The sequence below is a fragment of the Astatotilapia calliptera genome, chromosome 8, assembly GCF_900246225.1.
Source record: "Astatotilapia calliptera chromosome 8, fAstCal1.2, whole genome shotgun sequence".
Classification (NCBI taxonomy): domain Eukaryota; kingdom Metazoa; phylum Chordata; class Actinopteri; order Cichliformes; family Cichlidae; genus Astatotilapia; species Astatotilapia calliptera.
This window is the reverse complement of record NC_039309.1, coordinates 16,509,162-16,521,094: the sequence shown is the minus strand read 5'-3', so window position 1 is coordinate 16,521,094 and position 11,933 is coordinate 16,509,162. Positions and strand designations below refer to the sequence as shown.

Below are 11,933 nucleotides of genomic sequence, written 5' to 3'. Positions count from 1 at the left end.
GCTGGTCTACCTAGGCAGAGTATAAAAGCGCTACATAAGAAGCAGTCCTTTTACTTTCAAACTCAACAGAATTGTACAAGCTAGGTTTTTTCGTTATATGCTGTCTTTCATCAACATGTATTAGCACGTTTCAATAATTCCCCAACGAGATTTACAATGAGTGACTCAAGACTTTTGTTCATTTTGATTATGAAATTTTCACTTGCAACGGAGTATTTTGTCTTAAAAAAAAAGAAAAAAAAGAATCTACGTTTCAAGTATCATTGGATCGAAGTACACCAGTTTATGATTCTAATCTGCCTTTATATTTTAAGCCACTGGCCTGTCCTTGTACCGTCATTTAAGTAATAAAACTATTAAAATACTCCTTGCCATGTGGGACTTTGATTCAAACAAATACAAAAGACTCAACTAAGTAGTGCAGAGAGCAGACAGTGTGAGCGTTTGAAAGAAACTTTTATTGTTAAATATGCCTGGACTTTTTCCAGCCAAACAATAGAAGCCAACAGTTATGGTGGATATCTGTAGGCACAGATTCTTCCCATGTTGCTGAGAAATGTATGACCATCCGAATGGAAAAGATGCCAAGATACCCATCAACTGGTTGTGGTCTCTGCAGTCCTCTTTAATGAATTAGGCCTTCACTTTAGCACAACTCGAGTTTTATGGTCACCGATCAACAACCTGCGAAAAAAGATAATCTTTACTGGTTGTTTCCATCACATTTATTATCCATTTATTGTCATGACCTTTCATTCATCTAAGAAAGATTTGCTAAAATGCACATGATGTGGTACAAAGCCACTGTGTGCTTTTTACACATATTCCATCTTTTGTAGGATGTGTGTATTCTGAATACACAGATTCTTCAAAGAGGCATAATCTAAATAGAAACAACATTAGAGAGACTTAATGTAACTGCAAAGTGTTTCTCATAAGACCCCAGGAGTTCCAGTGTAGTAGGTGTGTTGGGTCTATAAATGGTTAAGAAGGATTTAATACTTAAGCATTATGATTGGCCTTGCAGAAGTAACTAATAATAAATAAATAAGACCTACCGAAATACTAAGAGTATTTAAAAAGGTGAACGTAATATTGTGGCTGACTATCGTACTTGAACTGACTTGCCACCCACTTTCATCCCAACAGTAGTACTGCAATGCTACATGAATATGGCCTTTTTTACGAGGAACTACAAATCTATACTAGACATATGTGAAATGTGCACGTTTGACTTTTGGACGCAAAAGCAAATAACATGTCCTGAATCTTTACCTGATGATGCTGACAGTTAGCAGTGCACCAGCAACGGGTCCAACCCAGAAGACCCAGTGATTGTCCCAGTGGTTGGCAGCCATGGCAGGACCAAAGGCACGGGCAGGGTTCATGCAAGCTCCAGACAAAGTCCCTCTGAAATAACAGTCATGACAAACCAACACGTTAATACAGCTGGAGATCAGTGATGCAGATCAGCAGCACACTTCTCATGCAAGAAAAACAGGATATACAAGCAATGGGATAATGGTCCACATGCTTGTGCATGACATAAAGACTCATTTAAAAGGGAAACTTGACGAAGTTAATAAACTCATGAGGATACATTAGAGGAAACAGAGATTAACCTGTTCCAGTGGTTCTCAGACCTTTGCTGCCATGTCTTGCTTTATGAGCTGAAAGAAGTTCACACCCTACATCTTTTAATTTGTATCAGTGATTTAAGTTAAAAAAAAAAAAGTTTAATTTTAGTAAAGTAAAAAGATGATGTAGTAGCAGTAGAACGCTCTTGTTTATTTTCCCAAAAAAAAAAATATCATATTATCATATCATACTAGTTTCACTTTCATTCCCCCCCATTAGCAACACCCCCCAAGGTGGCACTGCCCCACAGTCTGAGACCCCCTGGGCTATAATAAGAACCAGTATCTTTAGGTTCTGCCATTTTGAATTTTACTTTTTCTCCTTTTCAGTACTTATTACAAAAGTCAACCAAAAGCAGGACAAAATAAACAAGTAGACCTTTTTTTATTATTATTATTATTTTAAATCTGAAACCACGGCTCCTATCAATGCCCTAATAGTGATCAGAGTCTAGCTCCCAGTGATTCCTCCTGAGATTCTTACCCAGCAAGTATGTTGGCAGCCACAGTGAGGCCAATGCAAAAAGGAACCCCGTCTGTTTGGGTTCTCCTGTTGACGGCCCCCAGGCACACCACCATGGTGAGGATCAGGGTCAACAACATTTCTACCAGGGTGGATCTACCAGCGTCAGCAGAGACCACTTTAAAGGCTCCTCCGAGGGAAGCGGTATAGTTATTAGAGGGATACACTGCCTAAAAGCACAACAAGTAGAACACATAGGATATAACATGACTGGAACCTTAACTCTTTTTTTCAGTAAATCAAAATATCATTTAATGATCTTAAATTACAATCTTGTATGGTAAATGTTTTTGGCTCAGTCTTGATAAGGTCAAGTCAATGATGTTATCAATCTTGAAGTCAAAGTGCTGCTTGGTAAGTAATCAGAAATCACAATTCTGAACTGTCATAGTGTGTCATCCATATTTATACACAGCAAGTCGAAAATATTGGGTTCAATGATGTAAAAATGATGACATAACCTTGTAAATTCACATTTTACATGACAAAACATTAGAGTCATGCCAGAATAAACAAACGCTGACTTACTCAAAACTAAGATCAAAGTAAAAATGATGAAAAAATGAAAATTCAAGTCTTGAGAGCCCATTTTGACTGATTTTTACAGATTTTAAAACATATCACTCCATCAGTTAATTAGTTAATTCATTTATTAATTATTATTATATCCTGCATTGCAAGTTTTTTTTAAACTTTTACATTGAAATATAGAAATAACATAATTAAATGAAATATATAGTGATTTGCACAACTTACAGAAAACTATTTGTAACAAAATAAAACCCTAAACATATTGTTGACATCTTCTTACCACTATCTAAAGGCCAATGATTACAAAGAAAAACAAATTTTCCACACTGGCAGTGCATGAAATAACATTTTTTGCATTTTAGCATTTAGTTAAAAAAAATCAACAATTAGACTGACGACAAAATTTAACATCTTGACTTATAATGAATTTGCGTCTTTAGTATTTCATCTTTTATTTAGACTATATCTTACCTTTGACAAAAAAGCACCAACCACTCCTCCGGCCATCTGAGCTACGATGTAAGGTACGAGCAAAATCAGCTTCATCCCCCCGCACAGGTAGACGCTCAGCGACACTGCAGGATTAAAGTGTCCCCCACTGCAAGAATTGGAATTAATTTTAGTCTATAAAGTGATCAAGCGGTCACAACTGTCCGTCAAAAATGGATGAATAGATGAAAAAGGATCAAAGAATAGAGTGGGATGAAAAGAGCATTTGAATAATGTGTTTATGTGTGTGCTACCTTTGTTGTATCAAACTGAGGCAATACAAAGTGTGACAAAAAAATGCATCAGAATATTTTTAAAAGGGTTTTTTTGCTGTGGTTTCCAACACCTAGATGCTCTTTAAATTAAAGCAACTTCTACAAGTTAGGGCTTTTTACTCTAAGCACTAAATCCTAAAAATATCCATAAATTTCTTTTTTCTTTGCTTTTACACTAACCAAAATCCCCCCAAAATTCTATTTTAATACTGTAAGAACAAGAAGAAAAAACAGTATATAATAAATCTGTACCTGATTTGTCCAAACACTGTGATCAGCACTCCCAGGGCCAGTCCATGTGCCACGGCAGGCTGGATGACACCCCCCGTTTCCACGTTCCCGATAACAGAGGCACACCCCACAAATACGAACAAGCAGGTTCCCAACAGCTCAGCCAGACAGGGCTGCACGTACAGCTCATATTTGCATCGTATCTTACTTCTGTTGCCAATGTCTTTCTCCACCTTCGGCTCCCCCATTTCGGTTACTGTGAAGACCTCTGTCTTACTTTCTAGCCCTGACATGCTGTATTTGAAACCTTCTGCCCTGTGCTTGACTCCCTCCACTTCCACTGGTGGACTACAGTACGATCAGCATATAGTTCTGTATATAAGCCACACATATGATGATGCAAGAGGGAAATGCGTCCATGCGTTTTCGCTGTGATGCCCCTCCTGCCTGCAATTTTTTATACTGCCAAAATATTTAAGATGAGCTTGTTAAATGATTAGTCTTGTCGTGGAACATCAAAGTAGTCAGGGTGAAGGTCCTGTTACACAATCACAATGTTTAGTTGTGTTTTTTTTTTTTTATTGCTGAACCTAAGCTCATCAATAAGCCTACAGATACCAATACAAATAAATAAGTAACTTTTATGATCTATAAGGTCCCCTAAATAAAGTCATCAGTCAATGATACAACCCAACACAAAGTCTACCTGCGCAATTAATGCAATCAAGAATTCTCAGAACTTATCGTGGTGTTCACTCCCAAGAATATCGCACGCACTCTGGATAAGCCAAGGCTTTAAACATAATCGTTCAGATATGACGTCCATAACAAAGTAGATAACTGACAGTTCAACGACATCTTACACAAAAGATTTTCTTTAATTATCTGCACTTGATTGATCATCAAATATAATCAATAACAAACTAATCTGTCACTTTCTCTCAGCTAGGGTCAACATTTTGCAGGTAAATGTGAAATTAACGAGCATTTGTATGTATTTCACTATTTATGGCATGCAAGTAATAATCTGATCAATAAATTAAATTAAAATGGCACATGAAAATCAGGAAAGCACAAATAAGTAACATCTGTGATTCTTAATACATTCTTTCATCTCCATCACACAAGAGCAGATTTGTTGATGTTTTGGACATGTTCACAATTCTCATCATGTCTTCGACACATACAGGGATATCAAGGATGCTTGTGAAACTGCATTTTGCTGAGGCCGGGACTTTTCACACCGGAACAAATCCCAGATGCGGGGCTCGGCAGAGAATTAATGACTTCCTCTTTCCTTAGGCCTCCTTTAACACGTCTTCTCCCGCTGTTGGTTTTGGCGGACACACACAAAAAGTGGCGCAATTTAATGCTCAAAACGCCAACTGAGAGAGACCTGTGGAAAGAGAACATGACCTGTTCTTGTTAATGGCCACAGCAGACATTCAAACTGATGAGCGGGGGATCTGAAAAACACGCACGAGTACGACAAAGTAAACACGCTGACAGTCAGTTTGTCACCATTGTAGTCAGAGAACATCCTGAAACATAGCGTCTGTCACTTTGATGTCCTCTCACAGCTTACGTGTCCATTCATAAGGCTAACATTAAAGTGTGCATTACCCAGATTAAGCTTATCCTTGGTGGCCCAGCAGATATTGTAGTGCTGAAGAAGTTGTTGCAACAGTTCCTTCTCATCCAAGAACTCCAGACGCTCAATTCTGAAAGAAATGAAAATCTACTCAAGACTTTGTCTTAAAATGTGACTTTTCATTTCAGGAAGCTACAGTCATGTAGACTGTGGCGGGACCTTAAAAAAGCTAAACTGAAGCAACACTGAATGATTTCAAACTAGGTTTCAATAGATTGCTGCACTCAAAAAACAATATAAATAAATTGGGGGGGCTTGATTCACAGTACTGGATAATGCAACAATCCTATAAATACCTTTCACCGAGGCTTTTTCCAGATGAATTCCTCATAGTAAAACTCCACAACATTCCATATACAATATTCAATATTCTCGTTATCTCCAGTCAGAGAATCCATAAAAATGGACATCAATTATAATGTCAGGACTTCAAACTTTACTGGCCTTCACTGGCAGCTTTACTAGCGCATAAAATGGTAACAGTCGCAATTTAACTGGATTAAGATGAAGAAGCAAGACAAGAACCCGAGCAAGTGCACTCTACGCTCGGCGAGTATCAAACGTAACCACCAAAGCCGGACCTATCGACAATAAGAAAACTGGAGATATAGATTAAGCTTAAAAATTCTTTAATGAGCTAAAAATCACATAAAACTCAACTAATGTATATAAAGACATAAGACATAATTAAGTGAAACAATTTTAAAAACATTTCCATATTTTAAAAAAAACAGATAAAGATGAATTCATAGCTGAAAATGAGGAAAAAATGTGGAACATTTGATTTGCTAAATATATATTTGCTTACTTAATCCAGTGTAAATGTATAATGGTAAAATAAGGAAGTGAAAGCACTGTGGGAAAAGAGCAGAGAGGTGGAGAAAGGGGAAGGATTTGAAATAAAAGAGTGTTTTAATGAGTCAGCAAGGTCACGAGTTCATGGACGACAAGAAGCGAATTTCGGGTAAATGGCCCTGGAAATTTACCAAAATGTGTAAATCATGACTCTGCCACGGCATTCACAGCACTTCCATTTACCAACTGCAAATGAGCTAACTTGTAATATCTGTATCGGAAAAGTGAAAAGGGTTATAAACATTTAAAGCATTCAAATAAGTTCAGAATCGTCTGCTTCAGCACAGCTGAGCTGCTTTATTTAACCAAGATAAATAAAGCAGCTATATGTTGATATGTTAGAGGACCTGAATACTAGAAATCCCTCCACCATCCACACACAGGTGGAGATGGGGAAAAAAAGACAGTAAAATAAACTCTTTTCCACCAACGCAGAGCCATTGCTGGTGCAGAGCCAACACTCTGACAGTACTTTAGTGCATCATGACATAACGTAACCAAACATTACATAGAGTTACATAATAAGTGTTTGGGTAATTTCTACAGAAGCACAGACCAGATAGCAGATATCAGATAAGCAGATATCCATCCTTCCATAGAGAAAGCATTTATATAGCCCCAAATAGCAACAACAGTTGCCTCAAGATTCTTGATACTGCCTGCATTACCTTGCCACATCATCCTGAGGGAGCATAGTGTAGACCGTCATCATATCTAGAGCGTCAACGTGTTCCCAGCCAGTTTTCAGAAACCGATCCTTCTGCAAACGAAGACAAATTAATGTCCTCCCAAAACAAAATAAATAATACAACCAGCAACGCAGTGTCATTTGTTAGTGTACACAGCATCTCTTGGATGTTCAATTCAATTTTATATAAGGAGCTTTATTATTGTAAGGTAAAGACCTCACAATAATAAAGAGAAAACCTCCAAAATCAGCCGACCCCATGTGAGCAAGTACTTGGCAACAGTGGGAAGGAAAAACTCATTTTTAACAAGAGAAAAAAACCTTCTCCAGGCTGAGTGAGGGGACTCAACTTGTTGGGGGTCTGTCTAAAACTTGACAGCTAGTTAACCTGCTCATAATCCCTCATGATGTGTATTGATGCTAACAAAGTCACTGATGAGATGGAGGTTACCTGAGAGTCCAGAGTCTGGCAGGCCTCCACTCCCGCCAGGGTGCACTGGCGACGCTGCAGGTTCTCGATCATCACTTGACCAAATCGATCGCTCATGTTGACCTGGACACAAAGACAGTGCATAAATCACATTTTGCTCCCTGTTACTCAGCTCCAATCTACATGAAGCATTTCAAATACTCAGTGTGTCGTACTTAGGTTGCAAACAGTTGATGACTAGAAAGGTACAAAAGAATTTGCAACTAATGCTTGGGAAAAAAAAAAAACAAGTACTTAATTATGAAGTTGTTAAATTTGTTTACCTGTTCATAGTTGATGAACATGGCAGTGTGAAAGGTTTCTGCTGCCCAGTGAACAAGGTTGGAGGAGTGAGATGGTGTCATGTAGACCAGCACACACTCTGACAGAAGCAATGTCGGTAACCTGGAGATGAGACCAGCACGTAAAAGAACAACATATCAAGAATGCACTTAGTGAGATCTCGGCAAAGACAAAACATTTATCCACATGCAGAAGAATATAATGTGCAGAAATGTCTTCATTTAATCCAGTGTAGTGGAAAAAAGTGAAGGTGCTCATATTCCTGTAATGCTGGTAGATGGGGAAAAAACAGCTTCCTGTTCTTATGCAAGCTTTCAATAGTAAATTAGGCCAAAAAAAAAAAAAAGTTCCCAGCTATCTCGAAAAGGTCCACTGGCCCTGCTGCAAAAATGTCCTTGTCTTATCTCTCTATGCCCTATTTTCATTCAACACAACTGGTAAAGTGATGCTACAGCTGAAATCTAAATATCAAACAGCTGAAGGATAGAAGGTGGCTGTAAAGATTCCTCATAAAAAAAAAAATGTATTAAAGTGGTGTCTAAGGTTGTAAAGGCAACCACAATAACACAATAACTTAAAAATGAATAATCTATTATGAGGTACACATTCATATAATAGACAGAACAGGAAACCATAAAAGCACACCACTGTTAAGGTTCTTTGTGTTTCATTTATAAAGCCAATTACTGTGTAAAATGTAAATGAAAAATTAAAAAGCAAATGATTTCCAAATCTCACAAACCCATATTTTATTCACAATAGAACACAGAAATGTCACAGTAAGAAAATGTAGCATTGTAAGAAAAACGTTTTTTGATGGCAGTAACATCAAAAAGTTCAGAAAATCTGTAGGAATCTCTGTGCGCAAGAGATAAGAACGTACATTTTGCACATCGTTTACAGGCTCCCCAATTGCTCAGTGACCTCATGGTTCTACTAAGAGTTTTGGGCTCCTAACGCACAGGAAGTGCAAGACACAATATTCTAAACTCTTATTTCAAACATTTTTTTCTACAGATCTTAAACAGAATCCTGCATAATTTTAAACTTAAAAAAGCTCATTTGTAATAAGTCATAAATAATCTACAGTGCTGTGTAAAATATTTATTTTAAAATGTATTTATTTGAGACATGTGTCACACTTGCATGTTTCACAAATGCAATTTTTAAATGATCATTTCTAAAGGGACAAAACTTTTGCTTGTGTTTCTCGCTGGCTCTTTTTGTGTGTTGCAGAGTTGTATGTGTCATGTACCTGTAAATGCAGTGGTGTGTGGCATACAAAGAAACACAATAATATAAATAAACTACAACTATGGCGGTTAAAATGAATCTTCCATGTCGCGTTTCGCAATAGAACAAATTAGCGCTCAGATCTGCTGTTCATGAGTCATGCTAGCTCCCCGAGTTAGCATGTTTAGCAGAATATAAGCAAAACCATGACTAAGCATACAGACGCATTTTAAGTCTGACTGAGTTTTAGTGTTTCATACTCAAGCGTGCCTTATGGGCGTGGCATGCAAGCTGCAGAAGGTTGACATTCCATCTGCTTTGCAGCCACACACATCAGTAGGGTGCCTCTTGTTATCTTCAGCTACTTACACACAACAAAGAGATAAGCTGCAATTCTTGAGGCCCTGAGCGAAAACAAATTACAACTGATAGAGAGCTGTAAAAGGTACTAATAAAGTGGAATGATAGGGAGCTTTTTTAAAATAGATTTTTCCATTTAAGAGATAAAATACAAAAATGTATAACACATACTCTGGGTTAAGTTGAAACTTTTTCAGTTTTTCATCCAAACTGGAGATGTCTCTGAGGTCCGCCCCAATGATACAGTAACGATCTGATTCGAGGCTGTGGGCATCTGGAGAAAGACAGAACCACAGTTAGAAAGAGTTGGAGTCATATAATTGGTATTTAAAGCCACTGAAGCATCATTTGGATACCAAAATAACTGCACCAGTTACTGCGTACCTAGCAGTAAGGAGTCTGTTGAGTGGGTTTCGATGATGGGTTTGGACAGAGGAGGTTTTGTCCTAATCAAAGAAAGCAAAGTCATAATTAAAACAGAATATCAGCAGTAAATAAGTATCCAGGTGTTCATACAAACTAGCAGAGATTTTCAGTTCCAAAGTGTTAAAAATGTATTTATACATTATAAATATACAAATCAGAACTATATAATTATTAGTTCATTAAGTGCATGTAGCTTTTAGTGTATTTTTCAACTCAAATTCCCTGTTAGTAAATTAATTAATGTGGCGTTTAAATTTTTCTTACAGGCTGATTTGTTTTGCAAATACAGTTACGATGTCACTCCAGCCCTTTTGTGGCCCAGCTGTAAATGATCTTTTTTATGAAACAAGAGGCTCTAGCTCCCTCTATGGATCGCTCCTCTACATTACAGTCACCAAAGAAACCAATATAAACATGACATTCACTTTCCTTTCATTTAGTCATAATTAAATCCGCAGAGGAGGTTATAAGAACCATTCTGTATGCAAATATCATTGAATGAGGCTCGCTTCATTCCCCTAGAAAAATCCCAGATCCAGGCATTTGATTCTTGCATGCATGCACAAAAGGTTCAGCCTTGGGTGATCTTGTTATATATTTAATGGATATAAATTAAGATAATTAAACCTAAAACGATGACTAATATGCAAGTTCAAACTTAGAATTTTAAAGACTGGAATACAGCAGAAAAATCACGTTGTCTTACTTTATATTGTGTATTTTCCTTGCCACAACAGTTGGAAAGTCAACTTCAAAGAACTTCCGTGGCATGAGGTTTTCATCCTATAACACATATAAACACACAAGATTAGCAGTAAGTTTTTTGAGGGCAAATAGAAGGTATTTGGATGCAGTCACGTCACAACATGAGACATGATTAAAGTCACAGATTAATGAAAATCAGATTTAGAGCAAGCTGATTGCTTGCAAACCTTTAGCCTCCAAAATGTGGTATCCAGTCCAGCACCCAGGTTGATGACTTGACAGTCACACTGTGTTTTCCTTAGAAACGCATCGAGGAGGTGGTTCACTCCCTGCACACGGGCGTAGTAACCTGTCAAATCACATGAGACACGCAAAAACTAACTAAACTGTACAACAAGTGTTATGAGCTGGTTATATTTCACCAGCTTATATGTTAAATGACAAATTATGAAATTATATTACAAATACTAGACAGAGATTGTCCAACAAGCTATAAAAGGCCACGTGGTTTTAAGGAAAGCTGCTTCATTACTTGCCTCTGTTGATTTCAGGGGCCTTTCGGTCTCCTACAGATCTTACAAAGTATTGGATATAAGGGTCCTTCCAGTAGCCTTTACTGGTAGCAAACCTATAACATAGATTTTATATACTACATGAAGCTGTGTCATACATTCAAAGCCAGATTACTCATTGAAATATTAAATTGATGCTTATGATAGAAACCCACAAACAATACTACTAAACAGCCTAGTTGTGTCAACAACAACCAGAGAGGAGTTTCTGTATTTCAATGGTGTTGCTGTAAATAACGATAGCATTGAAATATCAGGGTAACTGACTCATGCAGAATGAGCTTTAGCCTTTGACTTCTTCGCCTTACGTTACCTTTACTGACTCCAAATGATGTTGTTACCTTTTGCATGTGGTTGCATCGTCACACGTCGCCCTCACTGCTTCATCAGCAGTGTCCGTGTCTGTGAAGGGTTGCCGAGCTGCCATTGGTGATTCCCGTCCTGCTGCTCGTCCACCTGCTGGGCTCTGGTTACCTGCTACAAGCTAACTAGTAAAACTGCAGAGAAAACACCGCGAGCGTAGTCGGGAGGCGGAAGTCCTGGTGAAAAGCCTGCAAGTTACGAGATGGCAGAAATAATAACCGGTACGTAACGAGGTTATAAATATCGCTGCCTATTTACAAACTACTTGGAGCTGAAAATGTATGAATAAACAACTGCCCGGAAGCAAAATATAATCACCTCCGGCTTGGGTTTGCTTTTCAGATTAAGAGTACTACAGGTGCTCTTATTTTGAAAAAGGAGGAAATAAACCTCGAGAGGTTAAAGGGGGGAAAAAGCAACGCAGAGTGCTGCAGTACTTTTGTGCAGTACTGCAAATGTTAGTATTGATCATATTGTGGTGGACCACTAGAGGGCTCCACTCACACCCAGTGTAGAGGAAGTGTGTTCCTGTGTTTTGTGGCGCGATATGCGCAGTTGATGTTGGAGACGAATAAAGAAGGAGTGAGAACTGAGAGCTGTGTCGTTGATGCTTACCTCCACA

General features: G+C 38.0%; 2 protein-coding genes across 2 annotated transcripts; both read right to left on the bottom strand.

Annotated features, from left to right (window-relative positions):
- Positions 1-437: 437 nt before the first annotated feature.
- Positions 438-4,483, bottom strand: aqp8a.1 (aquaporin 8a, tandem duplicate 1). Its single transcript, XM_026179057.1, has 5 exons — positions 3,708-4,483; positions 3,163-3,289; positions 2,122-2,330; positions 1,276-1,410; positions 438-684 (listed from the first exon to the last, which is right to left on the bottom strand). The coding sequence occupies exons 1-5, from the start codon at positions 3,977-3,979 to the stop codon at positions 642-644; spliced, it is 786 nt and encodes a 261-aa protein (XP_026034842.1). The 5' UTR covers positions 3,980-4,483; the 3' UTR covers positions 438-641.
- A 62-nt stretch (positions 4,484-4,545) lies between these two features.
- On the bottom strand, positions 4,546-11,656 carry lcmt1 (leucine carboxyl methyltransferase 1). Its single transcript, XM_026179056.1, has 11 exons — positions 11,290-11,656; positions 10,913-11,004; positions 10,604-10,725; positions 10,378-10,454; positions 9,630-9,691; positions 9,417-9,519; positions 7,634-7,754; positions 7,332-7,433; positions 6,861-6,952; positions 5,310-5,407; positions 4,546-5,082 (listed from the first exon to the last, which is right to left on the bottom strand). Exons 1-11 carry the CDS (start codon positions 11,373-11,375, stop codon positions 5,060-5,062), a joined length of 978 nt encoding a protein of 325 aa, XP_026034841.1. The 5' UTR covers positions 11,376-11,656; the 3' UTR covers positions 4,546-5,059.
- Positions 11,657-11,933: the final 277 nt, after the last annotated feature.

Excerpts from the sequence above, each read along its gene's own strand:
- aqp8a.1 (XM_026179057.1), bottom strand. The coding sequence starts at position 3,979 with ATGTCAGGGCTAGAAAGTAAGACAGAGGTCTTCACAGTAACCGAAATG. Across the intron at positions 3,290-3,707 it reads ACAGTGTTTGGACAAATCAG|TGGGGGACACTTTAATCCTG; the intron begins GTACAGATTTAT and ends CAATTCTTGCAG. Across the intron at positions 2,331-3,162 it reads TTGGTGCTTTTTTGTCAAAG|GCAGTGTATCCCTCTAATAA; the intron begins GTAAGATATAGT and ends TTGTGCTTTTAG.
- lcmt1 (XM_026179056.1), bottom strand. The coding sequence starts at position 11,375 with ATGGCAGCTCGGCAACCCTTCACAGACACGGACACTGCTGATGAAGCA. Across the intron at positions 10,726-10,912 it reads GGCCCCTGAAATCAACAGAG|GTTACTACGCCCGTGTGCAG; the intron begins GCAAGTAATGAA and ends GTGATTTGACAG. Across the intron at positions 5,083-5,309 it reads CAAGGATAAGCTTAATCTGG|GTCTCTCTCAGTTGGCGTTT; the intron begins GTAATGCACACT and ends CTCTTTCCACAG.